This window comes from Poecilia reticulata, chromosome 8 (genome assembly GCF_904066995.2).
Source record: "Poecilia reticulata chromosome 8, P_reticulata-male-v2, whole genome shotgun sequence".
NCBI classification, from domain to species: Eukaryota; Metazoa; Chordata; class Actinopteri; order Cyprinodontiformes; family Poeciliidae; genus Poecilia; species Poecilia reticulata.
Window position 1 is genome coordinate 22,200,875 of NC_088837.1, and position 25,206 is coordinate 22,226,080.

A 25,206-nucleotide genomic window follows, 5' to 3' on the forward strand; every position below is an offset into this window, starting at 1 on the left:
AAAACAAAGAAAACCTTTTAGTTCTTTCAGGCACAATTGTCGTCAATAGAAATCATGCATGAATACATAAAAAGTGTTGAAGAAGTGTTTACCCTATTGCCATTGTGACGCCATGACCTCATGGGGTAATTCTGGCAGGTCAGTTGCCCCTGGGAGGATTCGCCTCTGTTCCATGTTTTCTATATTTACAGATTTTACTTCACATTGAACTTCATTAAAGTACAAAACACTTGAAAGAAAAGTCTTTTCCAGACTGACAAAGGTTTAACTAACTCAGTTCTCATTTTGTTCTTACTTTATTCTATTTTTTTTTTAGATCAGGACCATCATTTGCTTTTATCCCCTTTATTTATTTATTTTTGACTACTTTATGTTGTCAGCCAGGTTCTGTTTAACTGATTTCTTTCTTCTATTAGTCTGGACTTAATGAAGTGGGAAGAAAAATCTAACCAAATAATGATATGAGGTTTATATATATATATAAAAAATTCCCTTCTCACCCTCCGCGGGTGGTCTGTTTCATCCTCTGAGCTCGGGTCCTCTACCAGAGGCCTGGGAGCTTGAGGGTTCTGCGCAGTATCTTGGCTGTGCCTAGAACTGCACATTTCTGGACTGAGATGTCTGATGTTGTTCCTGGGATCTGTTTGAGCCACTGCTCCAGTTTGGGGGTGACTGCCCCGAGGGCCCCGATGACCACAGGCACCACTGTGGTCTTCACCTTCCAGGTCTTTTCCAGTTCCTCCCTGAGGCCCTGGTACTTCTCCAATTTCTCATGCTCCTTTTTCCTGATGTTGTAGTCACTTGGTATTGCTACATCCACCACAACGGCTTTCCTCTGTTCTTTATCCACCACCACAATGTCCGGTTGGTTCGCCATTACCATCTTGTCTGTCTGGATCTGGAAGTCCCACAGGATCTTAGCTCGGTCATTCTCCACCACCTTTGGGGGTGTTCCCCACTTTGATCTCGGGGCTTCCAGTCCATATTCTGCACAGATGTTCCTGTACACTATGCCCGCCACTTGGTTATGTCGTTCCATGTGCGCTTTCCCTGCCAGCATCTTGCACCCTGCTGTTATGTGCTGGACTGTCTCAGGGGCCTCCTTGCACAACCTACACCTTGGGTCTTCTCTGGTGTGGTAGATCTGAGCCTCTATTGCTCTGGTGTTTAAACAGATATATATATATATATATATATATATATATATATATAATTTTTTACCTAAATATATGGTATTACCCAAGTTAGCTTTGCCTGATGTTAAAATATTTTTGATTATCTGGAACAAAGCTCAATTGAAAGAATGAACTTGGACAATGACCAATTTATTTTCATTTCCACGTGGAATCAGAGTAAAAACCATGTAATGTCAACGATTTATCATTCAGTTTAACATTGAATGATCAGCTGCAAGATTCCTCAACACTTTGAAACATTGACTTAATCATCAATAAACCTGCTGGTTGGTAAAATCCCAACAGTTTGAGGTCTATCAGTTAACAGGGTGGAAGCAAACACTGCCATCTTCTGGCGATCTGTTTGATCTGCAAGGATGAAAAATATACGTATATAAATGCATATTTATGCATATATAAGTGCATCTCTATTTTATTTTCTTTATTTCTCTTTTCACCTTGTGTACATATTTTGTCTTGTTCAGATATGTAAGAAAAAATCACATAGGAGGTGGAGCGTATGCCTTTCACATAAAAGGCATGTGTTATATACTTTTATATTTTACATAAACAAATAAAAACCATCAATTTGAAAATTGAAAAAAAAAACTAAATTTTATTTAATGATTCAGGAATTAATTTAATTCCTAATTCGACCTTCCAGAGTGACAGAATATGAAATTTCTCACATCAAACCTGTTTATTGAAGCTTGAGGTTGTAAAGAGATTAAAAATATTCAGTGTAAAACTACAATGAACACAATGCTGGTAACGTTTTAGCTTCAGTTCTTCCACCTGTGATTACAAATGAAGAAAAAGAGGAAACATTTCAATAATCTTGGCTTGAAAGAGTAGAAAACAAGAGAATCTCAAGATCGATGCTTCAAATTGTTTCATTCATCAGCATGACTTTTGATTTAACTGTCCTTCCCACAGACTAATTTTGTCTTCTATGCTTCACCTCTTTGATTTTGGCGCCCCTTAGCGCAAACACACACCTTAACTTTACTAATGAAATAATCTAAATCTCCGTGAGAAGATTAAAATACGTATGCATTTATCTGCATCTTGCTCTGATTTCAGAAGATTTTCCTTTTGCACTGTAAATGTTTAACAGATAAAACCACAAACAGATTCAATCATAACATTTAAAGGTGTATCCGACACGGAAGTTTGAAAATGAAAGATTTTCAGTAGCCGTCGTCATGTCATCTGTTTATGCAAAACACAACCTGTTGCCCAGGAACGGCCTGTTCTACCAGAAGAGAAGCCGAGGGGTTAAGATACGAAGCCTCCCAAAGGAGCGTCACGAGCAAATAACATGTCGAGGTGGGAATGCTAAGAGTAACTGGTGTGTAGAGAAGAAGAGATGACGACTGTATAGAACAAGGATTTACTTTATTAAAATTCTGCAGTTTCAACATCAACCGAAGTAGAAAATGAGAAATAGCAACAAATGATGGTTCTCAGTTAAGCAGCTGAATCCAGTATGTAAGAGTTTAAATTTAATATTTGTTTTGGAACAGGTGAAAAATCAACTTGGTTCACGCTCACTTTAAAAGCTTAAAGCCACAGAACCACAATTCATACCCATAAGCGAAGAATAGCTCTGAGGAAATGAAAATAAAATTACTCAACAGCTGTGCAAAGACATCAGCAGTTTCTCTTCCTATTCATTTGTTTCAACCTTCAAAATATTTTGCGTTTAACATAAATCCCTAGCTGCATGCGATAAAATTAAAAAATTTTTTTTGGGGGGGGGGGAATTTAAAATGCCAGCTATGGAGGCAGACGTGCGGGCCCTCCTTTATGCCCATCTGTGACAACTTCTCCTTATCTCTGTTCCTATGAATGAACCTCCAGGAAGGCATTCGTCAAACTATAACCTTTATGATTTTAAGTTACAGCAATCATTAACAGCCTGAAGAATCTAATAGGAGAAGAGAGAGGAGCCAGCTGACGCAGCGTGTGGTCAGACTGCTTCATCCGGGCCGGACGTAGCTGGGCAGGAAGGCGCCCTCCATCATGCTGCTGATGCTACAGCAGATCAGAAGGAGAGCTACAAGATGACGCACGGCGGACGGCTTTTGGTGATCTTCTGCACGGGTTTCCCATCATAAGCATCCTGGACTGCATTGATAATCTACGGCAGGGGAAAAATAAATATTTAGCATAAACCAGGCTGCTCTGGATTCAGAGCAGACTGAATGTGTGCAGGATACTCACGTCATCCTCATATGGGAATCCACCTGACTCAAGCTTGGAAAAGATGAGCTGCCCGTTCATTACTATTTCGAAGCTGCCTGTAATTTCATAAGAAAAAAAAAGGAACTATAAAGAGGCTTGAAAGACAGCCAGAAAACCACAAGAAAATCTAAAGATGGATGCTTCAAATAGTTTCATTCGTCAGCATGACTTGATTTACCTGTCCTTCCCACAAAGCCCGACACCACCGCATCGGGAAACTCGCTCTTAGCGACACTGGCGAGCTCCCGATAGCGGGGTTCGTAACCTCATGCACCGCTACAGGGAACAGGGAAGACATGGAGAGTAAGCTTAAAAACAAACTGAAGCGGAGCAGAAACTTGTAGCTGTAGACCGGCAATGCTAACGGCTGGTAAACAAACACCACAACTCCGCATTAAATTAGACTCAAAGGAATAATGTATGAGACACATGTTGAAATAATAAAGTTGGAGATATGGAAAACGGCACCAAAAAGAAGAATTACCAGTATTCGACTTTAACTTCCACCCCCATTTTTGACGTTTCTCAAGCTGTATGCGTCGCTACTCGGTGCTACTAGCTTCTACGAAGGGCGTTTGTATAACGTTGCTAGCAAGAGGGGCGGGGCTTATTTTACGTAATGGATTTACGTATGCGTATTATACCCGGAAGAATCGTTTTATTTACGGAAGAATCGTTTTATTTACACCACAATGTCTTTATTTATTTACGTCAGTGTCAGTTATACATATTTCTACAAATCATTTACACGAGGATTTTAGTTGTTCTTCACTATGTTATTAAATTTTTTTTTCTTTATAACTTGTGCTTATGCAAAACCACTGTTTGTATAGTTAGAAAAAGTTACACTGCCTTTTGAAAAAAGAAAAGAAAACTTTTAATTTTTACAAACATTATTATATGAAATTACCAGGTTTTGTTCCTATTTTTAGGGTTTGAAATAAAGAAAAACATGAAAGTATTGCAAAAAGAATATAGTTTTCAACCTAAGAACAAGAAAAATAATGCTGGCACTGAGTCAATCTGTTGTGGAAATTTAGTGCAACTCTTTCATGATAAAGCTGCGTCACTGCTGAAGCACAGCTCTGTTTTTATATATGTATTTATAAACCTCAGTTTACTTTGCAGATCCACCTTTTGCTATAATCACATTTGCAAGTCCTTTGGGGTTTCAATGTTTCTTCAAGGTTCCCACATTTGTAGATGGAAGGTTTTGCCTATTCCTCTGCAAAATGACTCAAGCTTATCAGTTTTTATGATAAGCATGTGTGAACATTGATTTTCAAGTCATGCAACAGATTCTCAAATGGATTAGGTCTTTTTACTACTGGTGCTTACCACATGACATTGATCAAAGCCATTCTGTTGTTACCTTTGCTGTGTGAATAGGCCCATTGTCCTTCTTTAAGGCAAACCTACAGTATATAATATTATAGTACTATATAATATACATGTTATATTATTTCAAGCTATTAACTTATAATGAAAAGCAACAGATAAAAGTAACAAAAAAAGTTTTTCCTACTGTGTGATACTACAGCGCCTTGTTCTCTCTCACGTCAAGTTAGTAACCATGCAACATTGTATCTGTCAGGGCATCTGAAGCTTCCTGGTGTATTTGCACATTTTTTAACCCACTGTTTTGCATGCTGCAAATCTCCATAAGGTTGTAGAGGGACAGTCCAACCATGGAGATTTTATCCTACTGCAAACATTACCCCAAACACGTTGTGTCTGAGAAAGAAATTCAAAGTGCCTTAAAGTATCAAATGAAAAACCAGAGTGTAAACTGGTTTCCAGTTTCCATCCCAGTTCCTGACACATTATCCAAATTGATACCGAATCTTTTGCCTCCAGTGAAGCATAATTGTGAAGCTGTACGTTACAAATTACACAATGAGGCGAAATATTTTGGACTTTCTCATATCATATGACAAAAAGAGAAACGCTAGCAAAACATTTGACGATGAAAAATGCCCTACATATAACGTTACAGAGATGTGCAGAATAAAACTATGACAGCAGAGGAACTACTGTCTTTAGACTAACTTTTTAAAAACTTTCAGTTTTTATAGCTGAACATACATTTGAAAAATTACAGACTATTTGTGCTTTAGTCTTGTGCTGTGAAAAAGTATTTGCTTTTTTCTTTACAAGTGTCCCCTATTTGTTTTTTGTTTGTTTTTGCCAGGCCTAAATGTTTCAACTCTCACAAATTTGATTTGAAAAATTTTAAAACTGCACAAAATGCAGTTTTAAAATTATTATTTTGTTTATTGAAAGAACAAAATCTAACTAGACCAACTTGGTCCAACTTCTATCAGTATTTTCTGTTAGAATCTCAGTGAGTCTTTTGTATTGTTGTGAATGAATAAAGGCCTAGACCACATGTGGCAAACTCAAGGCTCAGGGGCCAAATCTGGCCCGCTTTAGTTTTTTGTGTGGCCCTCAAGACTCCAGACCCTAAATTACATCAAACAGTCCATCCAGTTTTTTCAGATTAAACTAAATTCCTACATATTTTCTCACCAAATGCATAACTGTAAGTTTATTGCAAATTTTCTGCAAAAATGGCAAAAATATTGGGTTTAACATCTGCTGATTATGTTACATGAAATGCTTGTGAACTCTCGCCAAAAAGAACTATTTGGTTACATGTACAAGGTTGGAAGTTGTTTCCCACAGCTGCATCAGAGCCAGACAGTCTCAGCCATGTTTTGAATCCCTTATCTTTGGTATAAAACTCATGTGTTGTCTCTGCCTGGCAGAGCTTTCCATTCAGATCTGCTTCAGTTCTCTGAGTTGTGCACAATTCATAAATCAACCTGAGCAGTGCTTGGTAATAATTTTTTCCACAACATACTCTAGTACGGACTCAAAGGAGAGAGTAGTCATGGACAATAAAACATCCGGTCAGACAGTGGGACGTAGACCATCACACTACTAGCACCATGTTTGACAGTTGGCCTCATGTTCCTTTTTTTAATTGTTGTGTTAATCGTGTGGCAGATGTAACAGGATGTGTTTTTGCCTCATCAGCCAGTTTCAGTGATGACACTTTCCTGAAAGTGTTTGGAATGAACTACCTGGTTTTTTAAAATGTTTTGTGTTTTTTGGGTCAGCACTGGTTTTGGCATTAAAACCTTTCTGTTTCACAAATTTCACTCTACACTACAAAGTAAATTGTTCCTAAAGATGCTGATGGATTCAAGGTTTTGCCTTCATCATGGCATAGAGCAGAGCAAAAACCATCAACTCCCTAGACGTACGTCAAAGTCAAACGTTATCGATTCGGTAAAATTTAAGATCTCAACATTGTCCATGCCTTCAGGAGGGAATCTTTTCTCAATAGCAGAGAACCCAGACCCTTTGTGTGAAGGAGGTACAAAAGGCTGCTTTATATTACCAGGCTATGAACAAACCATTCTGATGTTGAAAAAGGTGGTGGCAGTGTCATGTTTCAGGAACATTTTCTAAAGGAGGAACCGGATTGTTGGTTACAGTTGACGGGAATATGGATGGAGATAAAAACTACAAACAGAAGAGTTTACATCCAGAGACATGTGTTAGAAAGACTGATTTCCATGAACTCAGTCTGTGAAATCTATCGCATTAAATCTCAGTTTATCGAAGTTTGTTCGTTCCTGGTATAAAACTACCACAAAGCAACAAAACATTGGCAAACTACAGACAACTTTCCGGCTCTGCAGTAGTTCTTCTTCTGCCTGTAATTTCAGAAGATGAAAAAAAGGAAGCAACTTAAGGAATCTTGGCTTGAAAGGCAGCAAGAAAACTTAAAGTGAATATCAAGATGAACGCTTCAAATAGTTTCATTCGTCAGCATGACTTGTGATTTACCTGTCCTTTCAAAAAAGACTAAATTTGTCTTCTATGCTCCATTTCTGGAGAGGGGGAAGGCTGCAGTGAAGAACCAACTCCTCTTTGATTTGGCGCCCCTTATTGGAAACACACAGCATGACTACTTCTACTAAAGTTATAAATTAGCTCTCCATGTGAGGATTAAGAAATACATACATTTCTAAATCTAATCTAATCAGATCAGGCTGGGTGGTTAGCAGTCCTGTTGCTGGAGGGAATGCGGTGTGGTCTCCATCTTTTGGGACTGACTGTAGCTGAAGACCTTCTGGATTGACGTTTATCAAGTAATCCATGAAATTCTGGGCATAACTTTAGTCTTTTCATTTCCTGCTATGTGCCTCTGAATACACATACCTGTTGAATATATTTATGATTGCCAGTAAGAAGGCGATTACTGAATGTTGGCTCCAACCTAGACCCCCTGCTGTTTCGTGTGAATATTATAAACCTGATCCATAACATGGAAATGTTGACTTTTACATCTTTGGAAGGAGAAAAGAGAGATTTTGGGGGAAATGGGATTGTTTTATAGCCAAAGGCATGTAAGAGTTAATTCTTATGATTCCACTCTGACTGACAGACGCCTGGGAGGTTTCCTTGTTTTTATTTTTGTGACGACATACAGTGAAATGTCTGTAAAATTGTCATCAGTGTGACTGTTACCTGCCCTAGCCCTCGTGTTTGATTGTACTTGTATGCATAAAAATGAATACAAATAAAGTAAAAAAAAAAAACATACAGTGGGGAAAATAAGTATTTAGTCAGTCACCAATTGTGCAAGTTCTCCCACTTAAAAAGATGAGAGAGGCCTGTAATTGACATCATAGGTAGACCTCAACTATGAGAGACAAAATGTGAAAAAAAATTTGAGAAAATCATTTTGTCTGAATTTTAAAGAATTTATTTGCAAATAATGGTGGAAAATAAGTATTTGGTCAATAACAAAAGCTCATCTCAATACTTTGTTGTATATCCTTTGTTGGCAATGACAGAGGTCAAACGTTTTCTGTAAGTCTTCACAAGGTTGGCACACACTGTTGCTGGTATGTTGGCCCATTCCTCCATGCAGATCTCCTCTAGAGCAGTGATGTTTTGGGGCTGTCGGCGGGCAACACGGACTTTCAACTCCCTCCAAAGGTTTTCGATGGGGTTGAGATCGGGAGACTGGCTAGGCCACTCCAGGACTTTGAAATGTTTCTTACGAAGCCACTCCTTTGTTGCCCTGGCAGTGTGCTTGGGATCATTGTCATGCTGAAAGACCCAGCCACGTTTCATCTTCATTGCCCTTGCTGATGGAAGGAGGTTTGCACCCAAAATCTCACAATACATGGCCCCATTCATTCTTTCATGTACACGGATCAGTCGTCCTGGTCCCTTTGAAGAGAAACAGCCCCAAAGCATGATGTTGCCACCCCCATGCTTCACAGTTGGTATGGTGTTCTTTGGATGCAACTCCGCATTCACTTTCCTCCAAACACGACGAGTTGTGTTTTTACCAAATAGTTCTACTTTGGTTTCATCTGACCATATGACATTCTCCCAATACTCTTCTGGAACATCCAAATGCTCTCTAGCAAACTTCAGACGTGCCTGGATATGGACTGGCTTAAGCAGGGGCACACGTCTGGCACTGCAAGATCTGAGTTCCTGGCGTCGTAGTGTGTTGCTGATGGTAGCCTTTGTTACTTTGGTCCCAGCTCTCTGCAGGTCATTCGCTAGATTCCCCCTTGTGGTTCTGGGATTTTTCCTCACCGTTCTTGTGATCATTCTGACCCCATGGGCTGAGATCTTGCGTGGAGCCCCAGATCGAGGGAGATTAGTAGTGGTCTTGTAGGTCTTCCATTTTCTGATTATTGCTCCCACAGTAATTTCTTCACACCAAGCCTCTTGCCTATTGCAGATTCAGTCTTCCCAGCCTGGTGCAGGTCTACAATTCGGTTTCTGGTGTCCTCCGACAGCTCTTTCGTCTTCACCATAGTGGAGTTTGGAGTGTGACTGTTTGAGGTTGTGGGCAGGTGTCTTTTATACTGTTAACAACTTCAAACTGGTGCCATTAATACAGGTAATGAGTGGGGGAAAGAGGAGCCTCTTAAAAAAGAAGTTACAGGTCTGTGACAGCCAGAAATCTTGCTTGTTTGTAGGTGACCAAATACTTATTTTCCACCATTATTTGCAAATAAATTCTTTAAAATTCAGACAAAATGATTTTCTCAAATTTATTTTCACATTTTGTCTCTCATAGTTGAGGTCTACCTATGATGTCAATTACAGGCCTCTCTCATCTTTTTAAGTGGGAGAACTTGCACAATTGGTGACTGACTAAATACTTATTTTCCCCACTGTATGCACACCAGCGTCTGGCTCTTGTCTTTTGAAAAGAACAGACTTGTTGAAAAGATTGTAAACATTTTACAGATAAAATCACAAGCAGTTTCCAACAGAACATGGAAAGGCGTGTCCAGCGCGGGAGATTTTTAGCAGCCGTCGTCATGTAGTCAGTTTATGCAAAACATAACCTGTTGCACAGGAACAACCGGAACATTATCAGCCGAGGGATTAAGACAGGAAGACGCCCAAAGGAGTGGCTCGAGCAACAAACATGTCGAGGTGGGAATGATAAGAAAAACAGGTGTGGGTGCAGACAAAACATTGCATTAAAGAAGAGATGACAACTACTGTCTTTAACAAGGATTTGCTTTAATAAGAATCTACAGTTGGAAGTGGAAAATGAGAAAAGAAATCCCGTTACAGTAATAATGACGGTTCTCAGGTGCGCAGCTGAATATGTCTCCAGTATCTGTGGATGTGAATGTCGATGTTTTGGAACAAATGAAAGACAATCTTGCTTAAAGCTATTCAAGCCACAGAACCACCCAAAAGCAAAGACTAGCTCTGAGGAAACGACAAGATTAAAATTGCTCAACAAAGTTGTGCAAAGACATCAGTAGTTTCTCTTCCTATTCATTCATTTCACCTATCAAGATCTTTTACGTTCAATATAAATTCCAACTTGCATGCGAAAAAAAGGAAACAAAAGATTCAGACACCGAAGGCACAGGAAAATGCCAGCTATAGAGGCGGACGGGCGCGCGCTCCCTTATTCCCATCTGTGACAACTTCTCCTCATCTCTGTTCCTATGAATGAACCTCCAGGAAGGCATTCGTCAAACTATAACCTTTAGGGTTTTAAGTTACAGCAATCATTAACAGCCTGAAGAATCTAATAGGAGAAGAGAGAGGAGCCAGCTGACGCAGCGTGTGGTCAGACTGCTTCATCCGGGCCGGACGTAGCTGGGCAGGGAGGCGCCCTCCATCATGCTGCTGATGCTACGGATCACTAGCGCTTCCTGGTGATCTTCTGCACAGGTTTCCCATCGTAGGCAGCCTGAACTGCAGCCAAAATCTACAATAGGGGGGAAAATAAATATATAGCACAAACCAGGCTGCTCTGGATTCAGAGTAAGCTGAATTTGTGCAGGATACTCACGTCATCCTCAGATGGGAAGCCACCTGTCTCAAGCTTGGAAAAGACGAGCTGCTCGTTTATTTCAACTTCGAAGCTGCCTGTAATTTCAGAAGAAAAAGAGGAAGCACTTTAAAGAACCTTGTATTGAGAAGCAGCAAGGAAACCACAAGATGAAAGCTTGGAATAGTTTAACAGCATGACTTGTGTTTTTACCTCTCCTTCCCACCAAGCCCGTCACCTCCGCATCGGGAAACTTGCCCTGGATGAATTGGGCGAGCTTCGCATAGCGAGGTCTGTAACCTCATCCACCGCTACGGGCAACACATAAAACACGGATTTCAAGCTAAACGCGAACAGAAGCGCAGCAGAAACTTGCAGGTTTGGACTAACAAGGGTAACGGCTGGTAAACAAACACAACTCCGCAAAAAAAAAAAAAATTAGACTCAAAGCGATAACACAGGGTGCAAATGTTGAATAATAACACAGGAGATATTTAAGAAAGCAACAAAAATAGAGACGTACCAGTATTCGACTTTAATTTTCGCCCCCATTTTTGACGTTCCTCACGCTGTGCGCTTCCTCCACTCAGCACTGCGACCTTCTGCAACACAGGCGCTTGAGTAACGCTGAGTTAGTGGGAGGGGCGGACTTTCTGTGACGCAGTACAGCTGCGTGTGCGTAAGATGCACGGAAGAGTCATTTTACTTAAAGAACTATGGATTTATTTTTGTGAGTTAATGTCAATTATTAATAATTCGACAAATCTGAAACAAACAAAACAATGATTTGTTTATCTTCTATTCACAAAAAAGTATATTTTTTCCCGATTAACTCTTGTTTTATTTTTTTATTCACAACTACTGTTCGGATAATTAGAAAAAAAGTTGCGTGGTCATTTGTAGAAAAAAAAAAGACAACTTATAATTTTAAATACGTTTAAAAATAACAAAAATGTGCAAAAAGAAAATAGTTTCTGAAAATAGATCTGAAAGAATATTGCTGGTACAAACAGTCTGTTTAGAAATGTAATGCAATTATTTAACAAAAAAGCTGAATCCCTGCTAAAACAAATTTGTTTTATACTTGTATTTAAAAACATGACAGTTTGCTCAACTAGATCGATACATAAAGACCAAATATAAGAACCAGTGGTGCATGGTGTATTTTATTACTTTGTATTTTTGTGTTTTTATGATGTAAAGTACTTTGAACTACCTTGTTTGTCAAATATACTGTACAAATAAACTTGATTGATTGATTGATTGATTATGGCTCTGGAGCTTCAGATTGCAGACCCTTGTACTAAACCTTTACAGCAATGGTTTGGGAACTGTAACAACCAGTTCCCAGCGTATTCAGTTTTATATGACAAAAAAAAAAATTTAAGTAGTGTATGATGTATGAAGTGGAAGAGGTCAATACTTTGTAGATCCACCTTTTATTATAACCTCATTTGCACATCCTTTGGGGTTTGTGCGTTTCTATGAGGTTCACACATCGGGATACAGAAGATTTTGCCTATTCCTTTTTGCAAAATGATTAAAGCTTATCGGTCTGGGTGAAAAGCATGTGTGAACATTGATTTTCAAGACATGCAAAAGATTCTCAAATGTATTAGGTCTTTTGACTTCTAGTGCTTAGCTCATGATATTGATCTAAGCCATCTTGTTTTTGGTCTGGCTGTGTGAATAGGGTCATTGTGCTATAGAATGCAAGCAGACTGTATATAGTATGATACTATCTCAAGCTGTTAACAATTTCAAAATGTGATACAAAAAGTTTGTCCTAGTGTGTTGTGCTCTCTCTCATGTCAAGTTAGGGAGTATTCTGCACTGTTTTGCATGGTGCAAATGTCTGTAAGGCTGCAGGGAGGGACAGTTCAGCCAAGGAGATCTTGTCCTATTGCAAACATTTCAGGGTTTATCTGAGCAATAAATATAAACTGGTTTCCACGAAAGGCCCCATATCATATCATCCCAGTTCCAGTCCTTCCTGCAGCACTGACACATTATCCAAGTTGATACCGGAGCTTTGGCCTTCAGTGAAGCATTTTGAGACTAACTGTTTTGGACTTCCTCTTATCACATAACAAAAAAAGGGATTTAGTTTTTGTTTTATTTATTTTTTTACCTCAGAGTGTCCAAATTTCCATTATTCCTAGCCTCCCTCGCTGTATTCGTACCCTCGTTTTTCAGCCTCTACATCTATTTATCAGTTGTTAACAAGTCGTAACAAGTTTTTTCAAGCGTTAAGATGCTTGTTATTCCAAAACATGTTTTACCTGGGGCAACAACAGAGATATGATGCTGTGCAGACATGCACAGCTGCGTGAGATTAACACGGCAGCAAAAAACAAAAAGTCTTTACCCTGTTTTTCCCAAACAAGCCCAGTAAATTGAGTAATGCTGATGGATGCTAATAATGTTAGCTAAATGAATACATGCTAATACGTCACGCTAAACTTAACTCTTGTTAAGTTATCTCTGAACATGTTATCTATGTTCAGAGGTCGGTAGTTCTGGTTACATTTACTTGAGCAACTTTTTGAAAAAATAAAACAAGAACGACAAAAAAGTATTTTCTTCTTCGGATGAACATCTAGGCTATTCCGGTTTAAACTGGTTTTTCTTTTAGAGTTGTATTGTTGCATCACTGCCCTCTTCTGGTCAAGAGAGGTATCGGTGTGCTAATTCACTAAAAATGATTTCGTTTCGTTAATATGTGACAAAATCATGTTAACTTTACTAGAATTAATTAATTAAACATAACAAACACATTTTTATGTATTAACTTTAAATTAAATATGAACATAATGTGAACAGTTTCACTTCTTTGAGGCTAGGAGTTTTACTACAGTGTACTTCTGGATTTTACTTGAGTAATTGCCACTTTTACTGGAGTAGATTAATTTGGCACCTGAAGAAACAGACTCCAGAGATGTCTGCAACATATGAGCTGATGTTTATAATATCTCAGCTTTTTCTACATCTCACTGCTTTATAAGTTAATAAAATGTGTTATTTTATTTGACTACTGTTTTTGTCTTACAGCTGTCCAAACATTTGGAATCTTACAAACTATTTGTGCTTAAATCCAGGAGTATATAAAAGTATTTCCTCCAGCTCTATGACACAAACAAGAAGCTGATTTATTTAATTTTTTGCTTTAGTAGAAACGATGTTAATATTTAGACATGTGATGGTCAGTACTGCAGGTCACAAGGAGCCCTGCTGTCATGGCGATAATCCAAAGGCAATTTGATTTCAACAGTGAAGAACAACGCATCAGAAATAAGAAAATAATCACATGTATCAGTGTGTGTCACTACGCCTCTTTGTGTAGCGTAGCAGTTTATTGCAAGTGCTAATCTTTAATTAAAATATTGCATGCAATTTTCTCTCTCGATCTTGAAAGTTAGGGTTGCATCGAATAGGGAAATTTTTACATCTATTATTTAATTTGAACGCAACGAATGAAAAACAAGTCGAATCCAGTTCCTTGTGTATTATGTAGATTAACAGCCATGTCATCTCGTGGAGGACAGCATGCGCTCTCGTGACTGTACGCCTTTTTTGGAATCAGAGAAACTTGATGTTAATGTAACAAAGCGTTTCTTTACTGAGCTGATATTTTAAAAGTGAAAATAACTCCAAACGTCAGATTAAATTCTCAGTGGTTTCTTAATCAAACACTGGTAGAAATATAGAAAATGAAGGAAAACTGCAGTTGATAATAATTTCAAAGATATATCCTCCTTTATTGTCACATTTAACATGTAGAAATAAGTTTGTTAATCTCCAATAGCTGAATAAAACAGAAAGCTTCAGTGTGATTTAATATTAGACTGGGATTAAATACAGATTGTGTATCTGGTTTCAACTGAACTCATCACAATCCTGTCGACAGTCCTGTTCATGGCAACTTTCACGCTCAGATAACAAATAAACAACTAGATCTGTTCTTATACCTTTATTTACTGGGGTTTGGACAAATCCAACATCTTCTGCTAGAAGCTCCACTGGTCGATCGTTTCACTTATAACAACAGGAAAAATATCTTCTGAGAGGTGAAAACATCTGAAAACAGAACTTTTATCAATACTAAGACATTACTGACTTAAAATAAGCTTTTATATCTGAATTAAAAGTTATGCGTAAGTTAGTTCCTTATTATTTCTGGTGTACTAATATATTTGGACTGGAATCTAGAGAAAAATATTTGGTAAGATTTAGTTTTTGCGGTGCCGAGTCCAATGAGAACGGATTAGTAGCACTTAAAACCAACAGAAAATGTCTTTTACTGTCTGGCAATATTTTAATTAAAACACATTTCTCTCTTCTCTGCCTCTTTAAGGTACGTATTTCTCTGTCTACCAGCTGGGAGGTGTGACTGATTACTCATTACAGACGACCTTCGGACTCATAAAATCTACAAAAAACCCAGCCTTTTGTTGTCACTCCTTCAGTAGCAGACTTTGCTTTCCAGATGACGAACCTGGACAAACAAACGAAACCTAAAAATGTCCGACTGTTTTTAAATGTAACAAGTCTGAGATGGCAAAAAGCAAGCTTTCAATATGTAAGTGTATGTACTTTCTATTTGTTGTTTTTTGAGAACGTTCCGGTGATTGGTTTTGCTGTTTTGCTTTGCCAGGGGATTCGCTGGGAGCGTCACAGCTACAGATTGTCCTTCTTGGAGGAAGGAACTGTGGGAAGAACTTCCTGGGGAACCTGATCCTTGGGAAAGAGGAGTTTGTAACCAAGGAGAGGACTTCTTCCTCTCGGAGGCTGGGAGCGGTGGCCGGGCTCTGGCTCACGGTGGTGGACACCCCCGGCTGGTGGTGCGACTCCAGCGCTCAGGACACCTCCAGCCTGGTGAAGAGGGAGATCATAACCAGCGTCTCCTTGTGCTCTCCGGGCCCTCACGCCTTTCTGATCACGGTGAAGGCGAGCTCAGTCTTCTCGGAGAGGCGCCGGAGGGCCGTGGAGGAGCACGTGACCCTGCTGGGCGAGGGGGCGTGGGGTCACTGCATCGTCATCTTCACCTTCGCTTACAGGTTCCAGCACACACACCCAGAGGAGTGTGTGGAAAGAGGCGGGGAGGCCCTGCGCTGGCTGGCTGAGAAGTGCGGCCGGAGGTGTCACAGCGTCGTCCTGAACGATGACGGCGACGTAGCGGAGCTGCTGGTGACGGTGCAGAAACTGGCTGCAGAAAACGGAGGCCGAGTGTTCGAGGTGCAGGAAAAGGTTTTGCAGAAAACAGCGGAGGAGAAGAGAGGAGCAGCCGAGAAGGCCCAGCTGAGGTTTCTGAGAATGAAACGGCAAAGATCCCTCCTGAGGGGTGAGTCCCACAAAAGCTTTAGAAACGTTGAAATTCAGATCCACATTTCAAATAATGTCAAGCAGCTCACTGTAAAACATTAGAGCCACATTTAGTTGTGTTTACCATCTTCTACTCTTTGAGACAAATAAATTTAGAGTTTTAGATTTAGTGAAAGATAAGTTCTTAGGTTAGCACTTTAAAAAAAATGAAAGAAGAAAAAGAGTGGGAACTATTTCCCAGAATGCTTAGCGGCATGTTTTTGTTTCCTGAGGTGGAGTTACATTGATCTGAAACGTTTATTTTTATGTTCCGTTCACAATAAATGTTTTAGAGCTGAATTTATTGTGATGTTTAATAAAAATTCATTAACAGATCAGATATTTAAACAAGAATTACAATAATTCTGATTAAATTTAAAGTTTATTAAATAACACATTTATTTGATACATTTATTCTACTAATATTATATTAATATCAAATCATATATTGTATTAAATAATATTAAATAATACATTTATTAGATTTGATAATACATTTGTTTATTATTAAATAAATTAACCATTTATTTAATAATAAATATATTTAATAAATGTATTAAATTATTAATATTATATCAATATTAATAGAGTATTTTTACTCTATTATTGTGAGTAAAAATAACAGAAATGTTGCTCTTTAACTGGGTGAAGGAACGTATGGTGAAATAATTATTTGGTTTAAATTGCAGCTTTAAGTTAAAACTCAGAATTCCAAATTAATGAACTTGAAAAACAATGTTTAGACAACTTTTCTCTTGCTGTTAAATCAACTTCATGAACTTTAATTCCTGACTTAAAACCAAAACAGTTTTCCTGTCGACTTTAACTTAATTTTCAAGGCAGCATCTGGACTTTTATTTTCAAGTTAAACCAATTTGAAATGTTTTACAGTGTGCATTTCCTGCCTTATATGTGACTAAATCTTGTTTTGTCCCAGTTCATCCTCTGCAGCTCTAAAATAAACAGCAGAATTTTTTTACTGCTTCTCTGCTGGATATGAATCTGCTGCTTTCCTTCCTGTTTTGCATTCAGACGTTTCCTCAGCTTATCTTCACTGCAGCAGCACATGAAACCCATTTAAAGATGGAAAACAAAACTTCCTCATGCATGAACAGAGAAAAAGCAGCTTTTAGCCTCAAACCTGTGGGAAACAGAGAAATGTGGTCATTATGTAAATGTTTTATCTGAGAAATCTGGGAGTGCAGAAGAGGACATGTTGTAAATATGCTGAACAAAACCCAATAACACAACTCTATTACTGCAAACCCCCAAGTTCTTCAGAAATACTTTCTTTTTATAGGCTCAGAAGAATATATAAGCTTGCAGCTTAAGACACAAGATCAGAAAGTCGATAGGAGCCAAGATTGGTTACATTTCCCTGATAAATGACTTTTAGAGACAAAACCCTGAGTGCTCTCTTATCTTTTTTACATGACATTTATATGGTGAAGATCTTTATACTCTAACAGTGTTTATTCTGTACGCTTTATCACTGTGCAATCTTTAAGAAAACACTGAGAGGAGGAGGACGTGGTTAATGTCACAGTGTCTTAATGTTACACTGTGACGGTGGAAAGAGCTTTACTGGTGTCATCAGGAAGTTTAAAGGTTAAAGTTTATGTTTGAAAACCTAATGGACACAAAGCTACACCCAGAACAGTGAACCACATCATTCAAGGTGTGGGAAAATATTTATTAACATTTTGTAAAACAGAACAATATCTTTTTTTAATGTAGTTTCAAACAGAAAAGGTTTTACTCAGCCCCTAGTGGCTGTTGGTGGTAACACACCTGAGGCCGATTTTAATTACCAACAATTTATTTCTTTATCTGATGTTTATTTACAGCCTTAAGCTGTAAATACATATGAAATGATAGGTTTATCTAATTAAAAACACTGCTACGTTTACACAACTGAAATTGAAGCATAAATGTCCTCTATTGAACATTTATTAACTATAGTTTTTATTTGCAGTGCATAATATAAGTTTTTGCTCTGACACATTCAGCAAATATTCAAAATAAACAATCTAAAGCTATAGCCTAAGACTCAACAGTCCAGCTTTTATGTATCAGCTTCTATATTTTGATTTTTGTATTGGTCAATTTGAATTTCTAAGAATGTAAGAATGCCGTTTATAGTCAAGTTGCTTTGAAAAAAGCTAATATTTTAAAATGACTAACTATTCCTGTAACCCTGACTTAAAGGGGACCTATAAGGAAACATTTTGTTTATGTTTTTGTATTTCCATCTGTGTCTCAACTGCCTATAAAAATAAAACACCCCACCAGTTTTTGGTAATAAGTAAAACTTTTTTTGGTGTCTGAAAAAAGAGCCGTTTCAAAATCCTCCAAACCTTTGAGTCACAATCCACAGACACTGTCCCGTTACCTAGCAACGCCAGCTGAGCTCCACCCGTCACCTAGCAACCCAGCATGTTTGTTCAGCTGGTGTTACCGCTGTACGCACCGCATAATGGCTGCTGGAAAAGACGAGCGTTTTGTTGACATACAATCCAGAAACAACTTGTTGCATTCTTGTTGGTTGTGCAGGAGGCTCTACTTCTGCTTTTCAAAGATGTATGGTTTTTAATTACACATTTGCAGCCATTTTCACATGCAAGTGTGAACTTTGAGTGACCACCAGCAGCTTATGTGGATTTAAAGTGACAGAGGCCATAAAACAGACAGAACCTAATGTTTAGCATAGACCTGTACCGACCTTTAAGGCAAACAAGTCTAAAATCATCCCTCTGCTCTCTTTGTGCTTGTAGAGAAGTTAAGGCCGGTCACCACCATCCGCCTTGTGCTGCTCGGGGCGAAGGGTTCAGGAAAGACTTCAGCTCTCAACACCATCCTGGGCAGAGGAAACAGCAGAAGACTCAGCAGAACTGCTCAGTGTCGGGTTGGAGACGCCGTGGTGTTTGGCAGACAGGTGACCGCCGTGGACACACCGGGCTGGTGGATGAACTACTTCTGCAACGAGACTCCCCTCTTCGACCAGAGGGAGATGGTGCTCAGCTTGTCCCTGTGTCCTCCGGGGCCTCACCTCTTCCTGCTGGTGATCCGAGTGGACCGAGCTTTCACGGAGACCCACAGGAGAGCGGCGCAAGAACACCTGGAGCTCATCAGCGAGTGGGTCTGGGCTCGCACCATCCTGCTGTTCACCTTCGGGGACTGGCTGGGCGACACCACCACCGAGAACTTCATCGAGAGCGAGGGAGAGCCTCTGCGGTGGCTCGTGGAGAAATGCTCCAACCGGTACCACGTTCTGAACAACAAAACCAAAGGAGATGGGTTTCAGGTGAGAGAACTGATCGGGAAGATTGAGGAGGCGATGACGTGTGGCTGCGACGGGAGCTGGCATTACGAAATAGAGAGGAGAGAGTTGGAAGAAATGAAGAGGTGGATGAAGGAAGAGGCGGAGAGAGCCGACGACCGGCGGAGGAGGAAGGAGAAACAGAGGCTGGTGGCAAAGTCTGAGCTGGGTGAGTTAGAGAAGAGAGGATTAAAATAATTCAGACTTTTTTACTGTAAACTCAAAATTTTGACTTTAATCACACAATTATTTTCAGATTTCAGATTTTTTTCCTGACAGTTTTGACAAAAGTCCCAGAATTCTGACTGGAACAAACTTCCGGAAAACTGAAAAACAGCCGAAACAGAGAAATGTGGTTATTATGTAAATGTTTTATCTGAGAAAACATTTACATAATAACCAGTGTTGATTTAAAGATTGAAAGAAACGTAAAAAAGGCAGAATTTAGAGATTAAAACTTAGAATTCTGAGGAAAAAAAAGTTAGAATTGTAAGATTAAAATGGGATTTTTAATAATAAAGTCAAAATTCTGGGAAAAAAGTAGATTAAATTTAGATTAAATCCAGAAATTTGAGAAAAAAAGTCAAAATTCACAGAAACGTCAGAATTTTAATATTAAAGTCAGAATTATGAAAAAAAGCTGATTTTTAAAAAATTAAATTCAGAAATGTGAGAAAAAAAACGTCAAATTTTTGACATTGAAGCCAAAGTTCTGAAGAACAGTCAGAATTTTTAGATTAAATTCAGAAATATGAGGAAAAATTAAAATCAGAGTTTTGGGTACATCTGGCAAATATTTAGTGCTTCATTGTTGAAATGTTTTGATTTAATGCGAAACTTTACACTGACAGAGAATCTGGCTCCTCTGCGAGAGCTGAGGCTGATTCTAGTTGGTGGCAGGAAAGGAGGGAAGAGCTCCTGTGGAAACACGATCCTCAACAGACACGACTTTCCCACCAACAGCCAAACCGCCTCCTGCTGTGAAAACCAGTGCAGAATCGAAGGAAAGACCGTCTCTGTGCTGGACACTCCGGGTTGTTTCCCCGTAGCCCCAGACGTCCTGAGGACTCCTTCGGCCTTCCTGTTAGTCGTCAACGTGAGCTCCTCGTTCACGGCTCTCCACCGGGAAGCCATTGAGGAGCAGCTGGATGCCGGGGGAGACCAGCTGTGGAGCAGAACCGTGGTGCTGTTCAGCCACGGCGACTGGCTGGGAGACACGAGCCTGGAGCGACGCATCGAGAGCGAAGGAGAGCCGCTGAGGAGGCTGGTGGAGCGCTGCGGGAACTGGTACCACGTCCTGGACAACAAGAACCAGGGAGACGCGGCGCAGGTCCGGGAGCTCATCCAGCTGGTGGAGGAGATGCTGGCCACAGAGAGGCGGGTTTGTAAAGACGGCCAGCTGTGGAGGCGGGTCGGTTCTGCAGGGGAGCAGCAGAATAACGCGATGCTGCGCAGGAGGAATCCAAGGAAACAGATGAGCAGAAGAAACCGACTGTCTCTAGACTGTGAGTCAAACTTTTGGTTTTCTTCACACAGAAAAACAAAATCCTTCAATAGCAGGGAGACAAAATCATGTAGGCATGACTGTCTGTAAAGATGCTTTAGATATTTTGTCTAGAATAGACTTCTGATTTTTAAAAATAAGAACATTTTAGCTATCAAAGATATGAGGTAATTAAAACATGGTTTACTGATAGCTAAGTACAATCAGCTCTGAGACGTGTAGAAAATAAAACTTTACTTGATCTGAACTGTATTGAGGATTTCTATAGAACAACATTGTTGCTCCTCTCCTACTAGGACAAAGTAACTTTTACAGATTTCAGGTTTTGAATATTTTCCAAACAATATGATTACTATTGGCATGCTTTCTGAAGAATCTTTTTATATTACCTTGAGGAAACAAAATGAATTCACATTTTGGAGATTCAGGGACAAAAACTATGCATAATAACAGGCTGTTGATGTAACAGGTCCAGTAAAGACATTTTGAAGTAACTGGAAAAAGGATAAAGTTTTCTATTAGTTCAAATTTAAAAATACTTTAATGATCCAAAGGGAAATTAAATGTTACTGTAATGTTTCTTGAACCATCAAGTGACACACTGATCTATGCTGATGATAGAAAGAAAACATGCAGTAAATTTAAACCAAATCAACATGTAGCAGATCCTAAGCAGATTAATTTCTCCTGAAATCACGTCACATTTCATGATTTTTATTTCCAGCGGCTGAATCTGGATCTTCCTCGTCTCATCCAGAGGAGTTAAACCCAACGCAGGTTGTGGCTTTCCCAGCCAGAAGAGCGAGAAGGCAGTCTGGGTTTGTGTTTCCGGAGCGCAGCAGCTTGGTGTTCCTGTCTGTGCTCAAGCGGAGCTGGTCGACGATAGAGTTACCGCTCAGGTTCCCTTCCCCTCACAGCCTCATGCTCTCACCACGGCAGCAGACGATGCTTCTGGTTTCATACCAGAGTCCGTCCAGCTGTTCCTCAGAGGAAAACCTCGTTAGCGTCCGTTCTCTCTGCCACCCGGCGCTGAGAGAGCGCGCTCTCCGCAGGATGTGCGAGTCCGGCGGCCTGCAGGCTCTGATCGACCAGTGGGGCCACAGCAGCCTGGAGGAGCTGGAGTCCTTCATCGACTCGTACTTTGAGATGGTGTGGGAGCGAACCGTGGGCTCGTTTCAGGCCTCCGAGTCCGAGCCTCCGGAGGACGCCGTGGAGGACGCGGCCGGCAGGGATGCTGGAGGAGAGGAGCTGCTGTTATCCATCGACAGGAAGCTGACGAGGCTGGAGCTGCTGGATGAGATCCGCAGGGATTTGGCAGAAGTGAAGAGGAACCTGGAGCGCAACACATGAGCTCAGAGACCAGAGTGCAACGGAAAATTAATATATAAGAAATATACCACATCCATATACAGCTCTGGAAAAAAGAGACCTTAAAATGACCAGTTTCTCTGATTTTACTCGTTATATGTGTATGTTTTATTAAAGTGAACTTGTTCTTTTATTCTATGAACTCAAGCAAAGATTAAGCATTTATTTGCAGAAGATGATAAATGATCAAAATAATTTTAAAAAATGCTTTCAGACCTCAAATAACGCAAATAAAAAAGTTCATATTCATTTAGAAACAACAAAACTAATATTTTAACTCAGGAAGAGTTCAGAATCAATATCTGGTGGAAAAACCAGGAGCTTTTCAGTGCAGTTGGATCTTCAGCTGTTCCAGAACCGAATCTTTCTTTTAAAATGTGTTGTTTGTCCACAAGATGGCGCTGATGTCCTGCAGTACTTTTTATACAGAATGGGGGCAAAATCAGCAGTGGAGAAAGTATTAAACTCTGTGCTTCAGAAAAAGTACAAATAAACAAACACATTAACATTTTACTTGAGCAAAGGTACTTTCTTTTAAAAATACTGCAGATTAGTTCATCTGAGTCATTTGAGTCAGTTACAGTTTGTATATTTTGAACAGATTAAATGACTGAAAGCTCTACAGGAAATGCAATGCAGTTCATATTTGAATTGATTAAAATTATGCTTGTGATATTAAGACATCTTAGAAGAGGTGAAATGTGTCACATAATGTGGCAATTTGTTCACATAAGAGTTAAATTCCCTTAATAAAATAATTATATACAAACAAACTATGCATATAAAAGTGTTGTTTGAAGCTGTAATTCTGATAATAATGCACAGTGCAGTTCATATTTTCTTTCTCTAGCAGAGACAAGCTTGTTGAGTACATGTGTCAAACACGTGGCTGGGGGGCCAAATACGGCCCGCTGTAGCTTTTTATATGGCCCTCTAGATTGTAAATGCATTTTGGTTCATTCTGTGCTGAAATATGTTATCAATCAATGCAGTTTTTATCTGTTTACTGCCAAATTATATCAGTCCCTCCAGTTTCTTGAGAATTATTGTGGAAATTCACACAATGTCAACAAATCCCTGCACTTTTTTGTGCTAGTAAATAATTGGGAGTTTATTGCAGATTTTTCTCAAAAATTATCAAAAAATTTTATACTTGTAAGGTAATTTTATTTATAGAGCACATTTTCAGTAACAAGGCAATTCAAAGTGCTTTACATGAGTTAAAAGGAAACACAAAAAATAAACCAAAGGAAAGAAAAACAGGAAAGAAAACTAATCTAATGTTGTTTAAAGTGTACCATACCATACCAACTTATTTATAAAGCACTTTAAAACGACCACAGCTGATACAAAGTGCTGTACATCAAAACACAACATAACAATAAAAACAAATAAAAACTCTTACAGTTTAAAAAAGACATACAATTTAAAACAAGATCCCACTGGAGTTGAAAGCCAAGTAAAATAGATGAGTTTTAAGACGAGCTTTAAAAGTGGACAGTGAAGGGGCCTCTCTGACCTGCAACGGCAAGTCGTTCCATAACTTAGGACCCATGACAGAGAAAACCCTGTCCCCTCTGAGCTTCCTTCTGGATCTTGGTACCTCCAAGAGCAGCTGATCTGCTGACCTGAGAGACCGATAAGGTACGTAGGGGTGAAGAAGCTCAGAGAGGTAAAACGGAGCAAGATTATGCAGTGATTTAAAAACAAACATAGGAATGAATCCTAAAATATACAGGCAGTGAAAACTAAGTGCTCCTGTTCAGAGTTGCTAAGTATCTAATTCCATTTCTAAACAGTGAGTACTCTACAGTTTCTGATAAAATAAGCTAAAGAATGACTGATCCAATTCCTTTTCTGGGTTAAAAGTACTGAGTACAGTTGTACTGAACAGCTGCCTCAGCCTTAATTGATGTCAGATTATAGTCCATGATGAATATAGCGAGTAATAAAAAGTTGCATTTATCGTCATATTAGCGTTAGCCTGATCCTGGATCTGCTGGCTGCAGCTGCAGAGTGAAGGTCTTCTGTTCACTTCTGATCGTTTCTATGGAGAAGGACAAGAGTTAACAGGTTACACATAAAACATAAAATCCAAAGAGTAAAAGTTTAATACTCATTAGAAACAACAAATAAATCCAAAGGCTGCTATCATGATGGTTCATGAAGATCAGCTTCAGTTTCTAGCTAAAATTATCCAGGTCAAAGGTCAATTTTCATTCTGCAGGAGAGAAAGTTCATTAACCCAGAGAGTTTACATGTAAACAAGCGTTAACCAGGTAATAGCAGAGATACTTGGTTCTTCAAAATAAAGGCGCCGCCTGTTTGGTAGAATCTGTGGAGAGTTTATCAGGAACTTCTTTAACTTTGAAACAAAGAATTCATGAGGTGGAGACCAAACCTGTAGAGACTAAATGCTGAGCATGGAGGCATTACAATAAACAATAACAGGGTTGAGAAATGATCTGCAGATGAAAAACAGAACCAACTTTATTATGAAAAACAGAACCAACTTTATTATTGTAAATAGACACCAGAACAATCTCAGCAACATAAGTTAAATTATCTGAGACTAATGTTGCCTTTCAGAATCATAATGAGGGAATAGCATCAAAACCAGCTGTTAGCCTGGCTTCCTGTTCGCCATGGTAACTAATGTGTTGCCTTTTGGTGAAACTGAATCAAATTCAGCCAGAATATCCAGAAAATCCCAGTTTAATCCGGTTTCTTGGTTTCATGAGATTCTTTAAAGATGTTGAATGCTTCCTTTTCTTTACAGAAGAAACACTTCTATAAAACATCAGTGGGTTTTTATTGTTAATTTTTCTCCATTCATTTTGAGGAGATTGTGGTTTTTAATAAACAATGAAAGATATAATTCAGATGA

At 39.2% G+C, this 25,206-nt stretch overlaps 3 protein-coding genes and 1 pseudogene across 7 annotated transcripts in view; 1 reads left to right on the plus strand and 3 right to left on the minus strand.

The window, feature by feature from the left end:
• Positions 1-2,554: 2,554 nt before the first annotated feature.
• selenow2a (selenoprotein W, 2a) lies at positions 2,555-4,057 on the minus strand. Its single transcript, XM_008416288.3, has 4 exons — positions 3,907-4,057; positions 3,601-3,698; positions 3,402-3,478; positions 2,555-3,318 (listed from the first exon to the last, which is right to left on the minus strand). The coding sequence occupies exons 1-4, from the start codon at positions 3,933-3,935 to the stop codon at positions 3,235-3,237; spliced, it is 288 nt and encodes a 95-aa protein (XP_008414510.2). The 5' UTR covers positions 3,936-4,057; the 3' UTR covers positions 2,555-3,234.
• A 6,339-nt stretch (positions 4,058-10,396) lies between these two features.
• LOC103468900 (migration and invasion enhancer 1-like) lies at positions 10,397-11,432 on the minus strand (annotated as a pseudogene). Its single transcript, XR_014088716.1, has 4 exons — positions 11,291-11,432; positions 10,981-11,078; positions 10,789-10,865; positions 10,397-10,704 (listed from the first exon to the last, which is right to left on the minus strand). The product of XR_014088716.1 is annotated as a migration and invasion enhancer 1-like (transcript).
• A 3,658-nt stretch (positions 11,433-15,090) lies between these two features.
• On the plus strand, positions 15,091-22,461 carry LOC103468901 (GTPase IMAP family member 8). Its single transcript, XM_008416289.3, has 5 exons — positions 15,091-15,346; positions 15,422-16,108; positions 18,903-19,616; positions 20,299-20,952; positions 21,676-22,461. The coding sequence occupies exons 1-5, from the start codon at positions 15,322-15,324 to the stop codon at positions 22,299-22,301; spliced, it is 2,706 nt and encodes a 901-aa protein (XP_008414511.2). The 5' UTR covers positions 15,091-15,321; the 3' UTR covers positions 22,302-22,461.
• The window catches only part of LOC108166467 (uncharacterized), a 39,015-nt gene continuing 34,979 nt past the window's right edge, over positions 21,171-25,206 (minus strand). For all 4 annotated transcript variants that reach the window (XM_081610244.1, XM_081610242.1, XM_081610240.1 and 1 more), the window contains one exon: positions 21,171-24,366. In XM_081610244.1, coding sequence (XP_081466370.1) covers positions 24,351-24,366 — 16 coding nt within the window. In that variant the 3' untranslated portion in view covers positions 21,171-24,350. The remainder of the gene's footprint in view (positions 24,367-25,206) is intronic.